Source organism: Falco punctatus (genome assembly GCF_963210335.1).
Source record: "Falco punctatus genome assembly, chromosome: 2".
NCBI classification, from domain to species: Eukaryota; Metazoa; Chordata; class Aves; order Falconiformes; family Falconidae; genus Falco; species Falco punctatus.
Window position 1 is genome coordinate 114,791,761 of NC_137581.1, and position 14,993 is coordinate 114,806,753.

At 39.3% G+C, this 14,993-nt stretch overlaps 1 protein-coding gene across 1 annotated transcript in view; it reads right to left on the reverse strand.

The window, feature by feature from the left end:
• Window positions 1-14,993, reverse strand: part of CRYBG3 (crystallin beta-gamma domain containing 3) — a 94,795-nt gene that overhangs the window by 20,341 nt on the left and 59,461 nt on the right. The window contains exons 11-15 of the mRNA XM_080374571.1: window positions 13,821-13,954; window positions 11,859-11,985; window positions 7,091-7,233; window positions 4,930-5,056; window positions 3,919-3,951 (exon numbers count right to left, since the gene is read on the reverse strand). Of these exons, the coding sequence (XP_080230697.1) occupies window positions 3,919-3,951; window positions 4,930-5,056; window positions 7,091-7,233; window positions 11,859-11,985; window positions 13,821-13,954 (564 nt within the window). The remainder of the gene's footprint in view (window positions 1-3,918; window positions 3,952-4,929; window positions 5,057-7,090; window positions 7,234-11,858; window positions 11,986-13,820; window positions 13,955-14,993) is intronic.

The window sequence follows — 14,993 nt, forward strand, 5'->3', positions numbered from 1 at the left end:
ACAAAACAAAACCAATGACTAGAAGGAAAATGAACGCATTATCATCAACGTAAACAGAGATAGCTGTGCTCTTAGAGAACTATCCATTCGATTCACAAAGGTACAATAAAAAGGATGAATTCTCATTTAAAGAAGCTTTTATGTTTCTACAACTGCTTTAGTTTTAGAAAGATCCAAGTGTTTTACCGTCTCTGGGCCCGGTACAGGATGCTCCCCAGTGATGCTAAGGCAGTGGTATCAAGCCTGAGTTCAACTGCAGCAGCAGAGGGCCCAGAGAAAAAGAGAAGGCTAGCACTGAGGGATGCTATCTTCCAGCCAAAGCGCCCCTGAACTGCGGCTAACTCTTGCTACAGCTCAGCAATCCGGTGTTCAAAACAGGACAGGGAAGTGTTGGCCCAAAGATACAGGGCTACTATTGATAAAGTGCCTTGAAATCTTCTGTTATCACAGTGATCGTAGGTAGTTTCTCATTTAAGAACATTTCGGGGGGAACCGGGTACAGGCAGGTAGATGCACCATGAACTTCTGAAGTTCAGCTAAGCTGGTTTTATATGTCATGATAAAAGAATTCAAGCCACATTGAACCATACCCCACCAGTAAGATGTGATCAATTCACCCTGAAAAAGCAGTAAGGTTGAAAGTGCTGCAGTAAAAGAAAAAGGAAAAAAAGCAGTATGCTATAGGCTATGACCTACAGCAAAGTCGCCTAGAATTCTGTACTGCCGCTGTGTAACTGAGGTGAATTTCACTTCAAAGCCTGAAAAAGAGGCTGGAAAAGAATGAAAAAATGTAATTGTGTCAAGAGAACAGCTTGTATTCTGTAATGGAGGAAAAACACGATGGCTGTTGCAAGAGCTACTTCCCCCTTCATGCCCCAAACTGGCCTAGCTTCCTGCCAAAGAAAAGAAATCAAATGCTTTTGCCAGTACAGAGCAAGGCGGCCAAACACAAGTATCAGCAAATGATTTTATGGAAAAGCTCTGTCTGTGTTTTTAAAATAAATGAGTATGTTTCCTGTTCGAGAGAACAAGGCTTAACCTGGCCTTACATGCTGGAACTGCAAATGGGAGAACACAAATCAGATACAATATCATGAATAAAGTGTAACTGATTTTTCTGTAAATATAATTGTACTGCTATGTCACAGAGCGTCTATTTAAGCTGTAATTACATAGTATTTTCTACCCACTTATCTCAAAGCTCTTTATAAAAGAACATATACATATATATGTACACATACACGGTCTTTCATAAGCCAGATGCTATGCAAGGCTTTTAAAAAAGGTCTCTTAACTCATTTTTATACAGAATATATCTATAATAATGAATGGTGGTCTTAATTTGACAAAAGCTCGGCTGAAGCTCTGATTTCACAGTGAAAGCACTGCATATCTGCAATTAATCTCAAACTGCAGCTTTATCTACTTTGTCAGTTTGACATTATTATACAAGGTTTCACTTCCTAAAAAGTCAACAGATAGCACGTTAAAATACAAATACAAGTTATCAAAGCAATTATCTCTGCTTCCTAAAACATCTGTACAAGTCAACTGCTACTGAAAGAGGCTTTGTTCTTGCTGGGAAAAACCAAATTGTATTTTTAATAAATAAAATTAATGGCTTCTTAGAGTTGGTGACTTCAGACATTCTTGTATTCTATGTACTTCGTTTATTAGGGAGCCTGGCGTGAGGAAAAGGTCAGGGGAGTTACTGAGAGATTTAAGAAAATTTACTTGCTTTTCAGTTTCTGACAAGCAACTAAAAACAGAAGTGAAAGGATACACTCTTGTAGACAGTGAAAACAGTCCCCTTAGCTCAGACATATGTTTATTAAAGGTGGGAGAATGTATAATCACTAAAAATAACTGGTATATAGCTTATACAAAGGTCAGACATTGGGATGCTTACGATGCTTAAGGATTTCCCAGCTCATACACACCATGCTTTGAAGTTCCAAACTGAGAGACTGTTGCATACATGGAAACTTCTATTTTACTCTAAATGGGAAATTCTGTGTATTTATCCAAAAGACTGTCCTTTACTTACCCTAAGCAATTAATTTTTTTCTCATAAAAACTTACTCAAAATATTTCCCCTAAAAGAACTGTAGCAATATGAATTATGTTCTTCCTTCCCTAGCTTTGTGGCAGAATCTTATGAAAACCAGGATTGTGATAAAACAGGACAGTATTTTTTTTTTTTTTACAAACAGAGTTAGGACTGCTATTAGAGAGCACAAAAGGCAAAACAGTCTAGCACGTCAGTATTTACAAGTGACTGTGCATACCCACCCACAGAAGGTTTTTTTCCCACGTATTACTGGAAATAAAACAACTGTAAAGCACAAGGTTTTAATTGATACTCAAGGTGGAATAAAGCACTTCAAAGAATAGTTTCTGGGTGATCCTGAAAAAATAGAAGAGTTGAAGATGGAGAGAAAATTATCTTCAACTGTTTGGACGTCACCATTTCGTCCGAGTCTGTTATTTTATCTGGTATCATTTGCCAAGGCATTACTGTGAACATACTTGCAAGTCTGTGGATTTGGCTGCAAACTGCCACATGAATAGGTCTGGCAGGAAAACAGTGTTTAAGACTAAAATAATACACCAATTATGTCTTCAGACAGGAAACATTTCCTGTAGTGCTGGGTTAACCATAAAATTGTAGAACTAGAATAAGTGGAGAAAAAGAAGGGTGTGGTCAACCTAAGGAACACAATGTATGTATTTCCCATGTGCTTCTGGCTGTTATACCCATCCAAGCAAGAAAGAGCATTCTGTCCAGATGACAAAATACTTCAGCTTTCTGAAGCAGAACCAATGAGCTCTGAAGTCTCTTTTGTCCAAAAAAATGGCATGTTTCTTGAAATAAAATTTTCCAAGTTTGCTTAATTAAAAGCATATCATAGAGAAAGCAATGTAACCACTCAGATCATCACCCATGCTAGTAGCATACTCCAGGACAGAAAAAAATAAATCAAACAACTAACATAGGAAGGGAGGAGAACCCTGTTGGGAAAGAATGTTGTGGGAGACATAGACCATGCTTGGCGATGAGCACAAACACTTAGAGCAGGTTTTTGTTTTAGAAAGATATCACAAAGGTACATTAATGGAACGTAATTTTGTAAGATAAGGACCAAAAGTAAACCCCCAAACTAACTAGTTTTTGAGACTAGAAGTGAATTATAGGGACTGCTTTCTCTTTATAAGTCGTCACCAACTTAGACACAACTTTCAGGGAAACTGTCAGAATGTATGGTAGAACAGATTTTTCATAGATTTAATATAATCAGGATGTGTTCAGTTCCGGTCATACGTTACCATGAGGAAAAGGGAAGCACGGAGCAAGTGGTGCCTATTCCTTAAGGAGCAGCTGTATGTTCCTTGGAAAGTATGGAAAGCAGAGCTACCAGCCTACAAGACTAAAAGAACTGAACTTCCCGGGTCGATGCGCCTGCAGGTTTGAAGAATGCAGTTCAATTTTCTGCAGTTTATACTTTCTCATCTCATGTACGAGCAAGATAGTGACAAACCAGATAAAATGCAAAATAATGGAAAGAAAGTACACCACAAAGAAGGATGAATGCATGTGATAATGAGTTTCTAGAATCAGGAAGGAAAGAGAAGGAAAATAAGTAGCTAGGGAGAGCCAAAGTCACTCAAAAACCTACTGAACTGCTTGTGTTTCTGAGGACAGAATACTAAAGGGTATAGTCTGCAAAAGCAAAGAGCAGAGCATTAGCAAACTTAACCTTTATACATCTACCAGTTTCCTCCCATCAATGGTTTTCTGTGTGGAGATGATAATACTGAGATACTATCTGCAGTAACAAAGTAAAGCGTTCAAGATTACCTGTATTTAATTATTAAATGTACTTTAGTACTAGAGACTGTTACATAATGCCAACATACCAAATGTGGAGGCTCATTCGTCCCAAGTGGTTCCTGCAATAAAAAAAATACATATCAATAAATAAAAAATATTAACTACAATTTATTTCCTAGAAGACAGGTCAAGTTCCTGAAATTTGTTAATTATGAACTCAAGAGCAGAAAAAAGCCCCCATTTCGCAGATTCCTGGCACAATTCTCTTCCCCAACCTCCTCCATCAGCTGCCCGTAAACTCACGACTACCTGCCTGACTTGCTCCGTGCCTTTCACACAAAGAACTTGCAGCAGTATTAATTAGTTCACCTAATGTGGATTAGGGTCCATGTAAATGTGTCTGCATTTATTTTTTCTGTCTATTTCTTGAAAAAAAGACAGAATTAAAACCCACAGAAGACTGTGACACCTCTTTCAACATGTGCTCTTCAAAATAAGGTTAAATGTTGCTTTCCTATTTTCAGTGCAGCAGTATCATTTATTAATATACTTATTGCTGAGGTTTGCCTTTATTTCGCATTAGGATTTTGACAGTTCTGGCACTAATCTATTTGGGCAAGTTGCACTACCTTAGATTTAATAATGGATTAAAAATATTTCCTGTCTTTATTCACTATATGTATTACAAATATTCTAGCATAAAAATAAGAAAAAAAAAAATATAAGCAGACCTCTATTACACAACATGGGGCAGATAGAAACAGTTGAGAATTTATTTCCATTATCAATTAGGCTCCATAAATTACTATGTTTTAAGGCAAATTATTCTTTCCATGAACGCAGCATGCCACAGGGCAGTTGTTTTTACAAAGTATCCCTGACAATCTTCTCAACAGACAGAAAGATCCAGAGCGTCCATTTCAGTCTCCACCCTGAACAGACACTTTATGTCATTCACAAGGGTCTTTAAATTGTTTCCAAGTAAACAGACAATTGGATTAAACCGCACAGCCCACATTATAACATTATTGTACGCTTTGAACTCCAAAGGTTTAACTTCTTTTAAGTTTTCCCCTTAACAAGTTCTGGTAACTCACCAACTTCACAGGTCGAATTGACATGATGATTTTACTAGATCCTCCCCAGTCAAAGAAACATTTATATTTTCCTTTCTCCAATATATACTGATCTCCACAGAAGTATTTCTGCCGATAGGCGACCCACCTGGAGAACGATGCAAACATTAAACTGAAAACATCACATCTTTCTGTATAGTTTGATGAAAATACTAACAAGTTAAATAGAACAATTTTGTCCAGCTGTCTTGGTTAAGCCCATCTGACAGACAGTGCAACGTAAGACTCAATGAGAGGCACGGAGCTGTTACACACTTGATTTTCTGCTTTTACTGTGCAAACACTACTTTGACAAACACACAGCTTTGGGTCTCTGCCTTTCTATCAAATATACATTGAGCATGAGATGATGCCTTGCTTAGAAGCCCAGAGGAAAGACACTTAACTGACAAGTTTTTGAATCTCTCTCAGCTGAATCTTTACCTGTTGAGCATCCCCAGACAGGGCTTTCTTCCAACTTTTCCAGCTGGATTTAAGAAAAATGGTGCAAGAAGAGAGCGAAGTAAGTGAGGAAGCCTTGATGAGATAAAGCAAAAGCTTGCAATAGCTGGCAGTTCGAGCTTCTCCCACCCTACTTTCTCTGTTGCAAGAACAAAGAAACCCCCAGACTATGTGAGATCGAGAGTCCCTCCAGCCCCACGCAAGCTCTCTGGCAGTGGCAGAAGGAGAAGGAGGCTAGTTAGACACCACTGACTTTGCCAGTTGTGGTGGTGTGTTCCTCTCTTAAGTCACCCATTACCCGGGGCTGTTATGTTAGGGATATTAGAGTGCGTTTCCTTTCCTAGTCCTTTCAGCACCTGTTTATGAACCTGTCATTAATTTGTCTAATGCTTTGTTAAATTTCCTGTTGCTATCTGTTAACACAGGCTCCTTCATCAGGAAGTTCCAGAAATTCACAGCCTCTGGTGTAAAAAAGGCTTTTTGCTCCCCACCTCTGTTTTAAAGCGATCTCCAGTTAGTTCTGCAAAGCATCCCCTAAACTGTTGTCATGTGGGATTCTGTGAATGCTGCTGCATTAAGCTTGTCTACACCTTCAGGATGCCACAGATCTCATTTCTATCCCTCCTCATCCATCTCTACTCCAAATTGTGTTGCAGCCTGTCATCCTTGTACCTCATCCTCATGAGACACTACTACCCAGTCTCTATGTGAGTAGTTCAAATCCCCCACTGTTGCTACCTGTCCTAAGTTTGAGGCTTTTTTAGTCTCACTTAACAGTTGCTGATCCCTGTCACCATCACCATTAGGGTAGGTATGACAATGTTAATAGTGCACTTTTAAAATTACTATTAAAGTCTGGAACTTCCACCCACGATTCCATAGTGATCTTTTCCCATAACGTATTTTATGTTTCAGCACTTGAATATCATTGTTTATGTACAGTACCACTCCTTTGCCTATAATAGCTTACTCTAACGTTCCTGTAGAGTTGGTAGTGCCTCTGCTGAACCTTCCTGTGAATGTCTGCAGTATCTGCTGTATCTGAGATGTTATTTCATGCCAAGCATCTGTCAACAGATACTGCAGATGGTCTAATGTGCCCCTCTTATTTATTGCAATTGTGCTGTTTGTTTTCCTCCTGGACTTCACATATGCATGCTGAAAGTTAGCCAAGTCCACCCTGTAGGCTGTATCAGCTTGAACCAGTACTCTCCCACAACTGCTGCTTTAATCCCCTTCTTTTAAATAGTTCTCTAAAAAGCATCTTAATTTTCAGTGCCAGCAGCCTGACTTTACTATAAATAAGGCGCAGCTCATCCTTTCTGTACAGCCTCCACCTATCCCCAAAGGTATCCTAGTTCTTGACAAACTTAAAATCCCTCTTCTGTATCACTGTCAAAGTCCTTGTATCATGAAACTACAGTCTGTGTGACCTCTGGAGGGACATCACAAGCTTTTTCTAGTAATAAGAATATGCAGATCCAAATCAAGGTGTAGGCATGAGATTTAGAGAAGATTTCTTTTTTTCTTCTTCCATTTACCAAGGAAATTGAAAAAAACACCTTTTTTTTTTTTTTAACCACCTGTACCCTGTGAAATCTATTCTGTCAAAGGATGTAGCCAAACCCAACTGCACAGAAAAATACTTAATACTTCCATTCATGTATTTCAGTAGACTTACACTCCACTTCTCACAAGAATCGATCTCGTCTCTGGGCCAAATCCAGTCTCCTCCAAATCAGGGATTTCTTCATTGACAACATCTAATGTTTTCCCATCTTCATCATCAGACTGAAAAAGTGCCACTGACGACTCTATGAAATCCTAAGAGGCAGCACAGGAGTTAGACAACAAGCTGTCACAGCTCAATGACACCTTGCAACATGAAACATTTTGGAAAAGAGTTGTAGCATGAAAGAGAGCGTTTTATAAAGCAGTCAAGGGAATTAGGTCCCTTGTGTGGATCTTTACGGGATATTTTGGCACTGAAGTGCCTAGCTGGAAGTCTGGCAATCTGATATGGCCTTCAGTGGTTTCCGCTGAAGAGAGGAAGACCCTGCTGCCCCTGAACACCATCCTTTCCTCTATGAGGGTGACTTACGAGTGCAAAGAAGCCTGCAGGGGGAAGACAAAGGTTGGGGATTTAGAACTTCCAACAGCTTCACAAATGACTACTCCAAGCATTACCATGACTATAGCTTTTTACTTCCAGTTCTCCTTCCTCATCCTTTCCTAGTGACAAGGCAATAAGGATGGAGAGGAAAAGATCACCTTTCCAGCACAAGGGGTTTGTGGTTTCTGGATATATCCATTGCATCTAACTGTATCCACTGCCTAATCACTACAGCTGTAAAATAAATCCCACATCACATTGCCATGTTCTCACTTACATAGCCATGTGCCATTGCTTTACGCCTTCAGCTAGCATAGTTCTTTGACCAGATTACTTGCACAGCTTCAGATTATTTGAATTTGGGTTTCAAATCTCTAACTTTTTAACCACTTAGCAATTTCGAGCACACAGTTCAGTCACTGCTTGGGAAAATGGAAAACAACTATCCATTCACTTTATTCCTTTAACTTTTAACAGAAAGCATGAACTCAATTCTATTTCAGTGCTTTTGAAACATTTAGCAATGTTACAGTAAGTTGAAAGTAAGTCAGTCTTGTAAACAAGAGAAAAGGTTATCAAGCAAATACAGGAGCTGATACAGAATCACAAACGTATGAGGACACCATCACAGGAATTGTTGCACTAAATAATGCTGCTGTAGCTCTTATAAGCTACCAACCAGAGAGCAGTAAATTGAAGGCTACACTGAGAAAACAGGCTTGCAACAATCAAAAACCACTCAGAAATTAAGGCCAGGCCAGGCATGCAGTCAGATTCATTTGGCCCAGTGACCCTGATCAAACTTAGACTCCTTAGAGGACACCGTACCTTTGTATAGGATTCAGTCACCACGAATAGTGAAAACCAGTTTTAGAACAAACACTTGATGTGGCTCAACCTCTCTGCATTGTTTACAGGACACTAAAAAGTGACAGAACAAATTTTGTAGTAAAATTGGTTTTCCTACTATGTTGACCATCTCCTTCTTTTGTTTATTTAAAAAGTCACAACTACATCAGGTATACACTAGAAATCAAAGTGCCAGGTCTGGCAAAATCATCATAAACAACTGCAGCTTCAGACTACTTTTTTAGAAAAAAACAACAAACCAAACAACAATTAACCCCAAAAACCACTAGTGCAGTTTTATGAATGAAAACCAGCTACTCTTAACAGTCTTAAAGCAAGGACTTGTAAGACTTCCCAAAAATCCATGCAGATCAAATCTGCACATGATTTCGTTGACTAAATTTAAAATACTGAAATATACCCATGATTGTTACCGCATTTAAAACACGTTTCAAATTCAGCCATCATTCTGTCCTCCCTAAATTTTCACTACAGCTTCTCTTACAATAAGCAATAGAAGAAATACATAAAAATGGACTTTTAGACCAAGGCAAATCATTTTAGACTTGAAAAAATTAGTGGGAAAGCTCCAAAGGCAGCACATTCTGCTCCACTGAAAAGGACTCAGACACTTTGCTCTTTCCCCAACCACAACAGCCACGGGAAGCCCCAGGTCCACAGATTCCCTCATTTGACGCTGCAGAAAAGAAGCAAATGCAAGCGTCCCCCAAGCCAGCACAGTACAAACTGCTCTCTGCCCTCAGGAACAAGCCCTGTATTTGACTCCGGTGCGTCCAATGTAGATGCTGCTAACAGAGCTGGCAGTACGTTGGAGAAAAACAATTCTTCAAGCTCTTTCTATCTCTGCTTTCAAAACACTCCCTGAATCCCCACATTAGAGCTTGTGACTGTTTGCAGCAGAATTTATTTAAGACTGAAAACTCTCGCAGCATGCCTACATGCGTATGCACCTTCACCAGTGGGTGGGGAAGGGTGACTTGAAACAATCCCTCTTCTGCGTGCCATCTAACCTTCCAATTTGTCAGAAAATTAAATTCATGCCTCAGCCGAACTGCAGTCACTGGTATGTGTACAGAAACACGTGCTGGATTTTCCTAGCGCTAATAAGCTCTGGTGGAACCTGTCACACTGAGCGTCGTGGCGCAGGAACATCTGAATCGCTTTGCATAGTACTAAGCCACGTCGACAGAGCCGGGACTGACACAGGCTAATGAAGCACGCTGCACCCAGCCTGGCTCTCTGCAAAGCGATTTACGTGCTCCTGTACCACACTCCCTGCTCTGGGAGCACGGCACAAAGACACTTGATCCAGCTCTGCCTGGAGCTGACTCAGGTACACAAGGCTCATTAGCTTCAGCTGCGTGAGCCAGGCTAAGTTGTTTCCAGGTCTGGGCTGGCCTTAAAGCCAACACAGTCAAGGTCGTCTGGTGTCATGCCCAAGCCAAAAAAAAAAAAAAAGAAAAAAAGAAAAAAATAAAAAAAAAGAAACAAACAAAAATACCCTAGCTGGATTGGCCCCTACATGAGATCACATGAGCGAGTGCACATGAAGAGCAGCGTCAATGCCCAGCCCCACTCCCTAAGCTGATCATGAATAATGCAACTCGGCTACATGTCACAAAATCCTTCATCTTCCGCAGACACTCTTGAATTCACCTGATTAAAACAGAATTTCTAGGGAAGAGCAACAAAGATCTGATATCCAGGAACAGCCCTGCTGAGTCAGACACCATTGCAACCGTTACCACGCTACTTCAGACAGAATTTCTGAGATGACCGAGAAGACCTACTGTGCTCACAAGGGGCCTGCAGCACACAGAACTAGTTTTGGATTTTTGCCTAGGTCCTTTTGAAAACAAGAGTTTGGTACTAAAATGTTATTAAATACCTGACCTTGAGTATCGTATACAAAGTCATGAAGGGAGCATATGGCAAGCCTGAACGCTGACCTACGTACTGCACATCAGCGAGGCAGTCAATCTGCTGGTCAAGCCGAACAACAAAATGCCAGTGCCATGAGTCATTTTATTGGCAACTAGCTAATTGCCTTTAGTTATGCTACAATTTGAGAAAAAGCATTACTTACGCTTTTATTACATACATCGGTATTTATATGCCAATTTGCATGATCGATGTCGGTATATGAGTGCAAATGATACATGTTTTTAAAATGTTAATGACTGTTCCTGGCACGAGTCAAATTAAATACATGCATATATGTGGAAGGTCAACCCTGCTAGGCACGTGCACAATTTTAAGCTTGTAATTGTGTCCTTTGACAAGAGGAAGATCTAAAAAGATCAATTTAAGTTACTCAAGTATCCTACATATAGCCTGAAAAGAAAGAAAAACTAAGATATAATCAATAACACAGCTGGACTCCACACGTTCAAAAAACAGCCTGTTTTTCTCAGAAACCTGGAAATAAATTAGAGAAGGACATTTTCCTTTAATTCAGTTTATTCTTCTATCTTTCAGTTATATGATAGATTCTGATTATAAATATAGATTCTTCTAGGTACCTTTTATAAAAACCAAAACTGCGAACTGAATTTAAGCATGGCCTTTCTGGGTTCACATTAACTTTATGTTTTTCCCTTTAAGTAATGACTGTTGAGACAGTCAGTTTGCTCTAAATGCCTACCCTCAAACTTCGCAAAATTCCTGGCTCAGGAATATCACACCTCCTCACATGAGGAGATGAGTAAACCGAGTATATATGATTGAGCAATCTCAGAGTGAACAATCTAATTCTCAAAAGGAGTCACTCTCTGCAGCTGTATTTAAAGCTCACAGAGTTCCTATTATAACAAAAAAATCCTCAAACCCCCAACAAACAAAAAAATGCCAAAGCAAAGGAAATGATGAAGTTCTAATCCCATGTTTCCCCAGCACTGAAAAGTCTAACTTGGCTTCCAATACTGGACTCTTGATACAGTTTTTATTATTATTTCATCTGTGCCCCCACTAAACACTTTAGTAGCAGGGATTTTTTCACCATGATTATTTTGCTGCCAAAATTTTCTGGCACAAAAATCACAGAGACAGAGGGTAATGCTGTTTTAAGGCTTGCAACAGCTGCTGTGCTGAAAAGCTATTTTTATTTTAATAAAGAACTACACTGTACACTTCCTCATGGTTAAACTTTTAAGAAAATTCTGTTCTAGAGATTCAAATAGCTTGAAGTGCAGAAGTGAGATATTTGAAAAATCTGGCAGGTAGACAAGGAATTCTGCAAGATACATTCTTTGTATGAACTTTACAAAGGCTCTTTAGAGCCTGCTTTTGCTTTACCATGTATATACAGTGCAGTCTAAATTTCAGCAAGTAGGAAAAGAATCAGAATGAACTTGGGCAAAAGATGGAACGACTAAACCCAAGACAGCTGTACCATATAGAAGGAATAACCCTCCTCTTTATGCCTAGAACTGTGCATAATTGGTGTGAAATTCATAAAAGTACTTACAGCCTGAAGGAACCGGAAAGACAGGAGGACACTGTCAGTTCCCCCCCACGAGTGTCTGTCTTCATAATCTCCCTCCTCCAGCAAGTACTGATGGCCTTTGTAGCGTTCTTTATCATAGGCAACCCATCTACAGCAACCACACAACAAAAGAAAGAGAAGTAACTAAAAGCAAAATGACTGCACGCCTGGTTTTCCCTAACAAATAAAAGGGGAAGAGAACATCCTAAGAACCCTACAATGAGTACCACAGACTCTGCTAACAAACAAGGCAACGCTCGTTTGAAATCACAACAGTCATCCGCAAAGTGTTCTTCGTGGATCGATACTCCATGCGATTCCTTCTCCAACAACAGTTTCTTTGTGTAACACTTCCCCGCACACCTCCTCTGGGTCAGCCACGTTCCCAACACCAACATCCAGCACTAGAGAGGCCAGTACACCAGCCAAAACACCATAACCCACCAACTGTTAATGAAAAAAACACCAAGCAGTAGATGTCTTCAGTGTATTAATAAGTGATGAGATTCTACCCTTGCTGGAGCAGGTGACAAAATAATGGGATTTCAGCAGAACAGACTTTAACCTGCTTATATTGTTTCCTGCTCTCATCTAAAAACACATATATACGAGTAAACAAGTGAACTGAATATATATAAAATATTGCATATGGAATACATTTTAGCACTAAGGGAATAAGAGTTTTTAACTTTTTTTTAAAATTTTTTTTTTTTTGAACAAAGAAGGCTCAATTAAAAGAAGGTATTTCCACATCAACTTTGAAAGCTCTAATGGAGCTTAATTTGAAAAAGTGCTTCCCCCTCCTTCTTTCTTGTAAGCATTTCTTTCATCAAAGCTTCCTTTTAAGTATTAGAACTACTGTACAAATTCTGTCAGCACTGAAATTTGGCAGGCAGGGATAGCCTTACTCTTTCTACCATTTGGTTTACATTAATTCAGCTGTTTAAGTTACCGCAGTATTAAATATAAAAGCCGCCACAACAGACAGAAGGATGATTTTTAATAATTTGAGGCTTCCCCAATAGTAAATACATAATGTATTTATGAATAGATTATTTTAGAGTATTCACAATTAAGTTTATTTTTAATTTAGTGCTTGTAAGATTCCGACAACAGCCTGAAAGGATGCGTGTGATTGAATCTTTATACTGAAGTATTAACATTGAAATCATGGAAGAAAAAAAAATAAGAATTTCTGAAAACAATTTTATTGCTAAGCTCCTTGGCCGAAGCAAACATCCTGCATGCTTTCAAACAGTCCTGTCCTGTTGAGTCTTGGGAGAGGCTGAAAGAATAATGCATGGTGGGGTTGGTAGCTACCTAAAATAGCTGGCGCTGAGCCTACCTCGCGAGCAGGTGACCTAAGGGCTGCGTCACACAGCCCTTCTCGTGCCTGTGTACGACAGAGAGCGCGAGGCAGGGCAACACAGAATCGATCTGAGGCCCCAGTGAAGGAAAATGAGTGGGTTCTTAATGCCAGCTACCACACAGCAGGGTTGCAAAGGAAAACCATTAAAACAATAAAACAGTTTATAGATTTCAGAGGCATTATACTGTCCAATTGAAGACTGACCACACCTACCCAAGGTCATTTCCATAAATTCATTAGAGACTATCAGAAGTATAAAAAGCAATATAAATTAAAGCTCTGTGTAAATGCTGTCATTAAGGAACAAAGTGGCCTAGTTTATTGGCATACAAATGGTAAACACTGACTTCACACCTCTCTCACATTTAGTTTTATCTTCCTATGTTCCCTAGATAAGCCACATGGAGAGGTGGTTTTATTCAAGGTCGACAACTGACAGAAGAAATATATATTCCTTACTTTTCAAAACATCTTACCAGCGAGAGATTCTACCCCCCCCTTAGTCAGTACTTCTCAGCATTTAGTTATGATTTCCTATTTTAAAGTAAATAAATATAAAAGTGAAATATACTTACACTCCACCAATTACACGTATTGATCCAATTTCCTGAAACTCCTCTTCACCACCAAACACAGCTGGGACAGAACTGATGTTTTCCGAAAACTCCTTGGACCATCCTCCAAAGTGGGTTTTCTCATATATTATTATCTAGAAAACATGATGTTAAACAATGCCTTAAGAATGCCCTGAACAGTAACTTGAAGGCTGGGGGGGTGTACTGCTACAGTACGTGGAAGACATCCTTCTTCCCCCTCCAACAAGCCATCACTATGAAGAAAATTCAGTGTTGCATTCCCTCAGCCCTTCTGACTCAAGTGCCCTTGTCAGGCTATTTGCAGACGTTTCCACAGAAAAATACTTATTCACACAATTCTATATACATAAATGCACTCTGCAGCTATACGACTGTGATTTATTCTGTAATCCTGTGCCTGGGCAGTGCATACTAGCCTGCAGTGAATCCTACCTGGTCACAGCTAGACACACCGAGCTTAATCCTTCAAAAGTAGTCACAAAGTCCTTCTCTGACTTTGCTGAAGTTATTTCAGTGACTGCAGTTAACAGTCCCTTCCGTTTCCTCATCTGCTAAATCACACAGATCAGCCATTAATAGTATTAATATTTATTGCGGTATTGATTAGAAAAATGCCCAAGTCTTGCATGTATTTGGATAATTAAAAGTTACCTAAAACATTAGTATTTTTGTGAAGAACTAGAAAAAGGAGGGAAAAGGAACAATAACTGGATTAGCTTTCTGCTCCTCAAATCACAGAAAGGTCATGGCCTCACTCACAACTCTTGCAACGGGATCAGGTATAGGAAGGAACAGTCCTATTCCTGCCCTCTTCCTCCCCTCCCTTTTTTTAAACTCTGTATGTTAAATAGGAACATCTCTTCTCATCCTTTTCCATTATGGTGACTGATGTGTCAGTCAGGAAAACTCATTTTATTTTGTAAAAGCTTTACAATTCTTCTATAGGAAATTCACATTCTCCTAATGTGTAAGAAACAAACTACTACTACTTTTACATCTCACGGAACACTAGTAAGAAAGTCTGGATTTGACAGCATTAGTGAATATTTATTCATCAGCAAACACTGAATACTTCATCGAACATCACACATCCGACAAAAAAACCACGACAGCTTAAACAAAGGTTTTATATTTCCAATGTGCTCATATTTT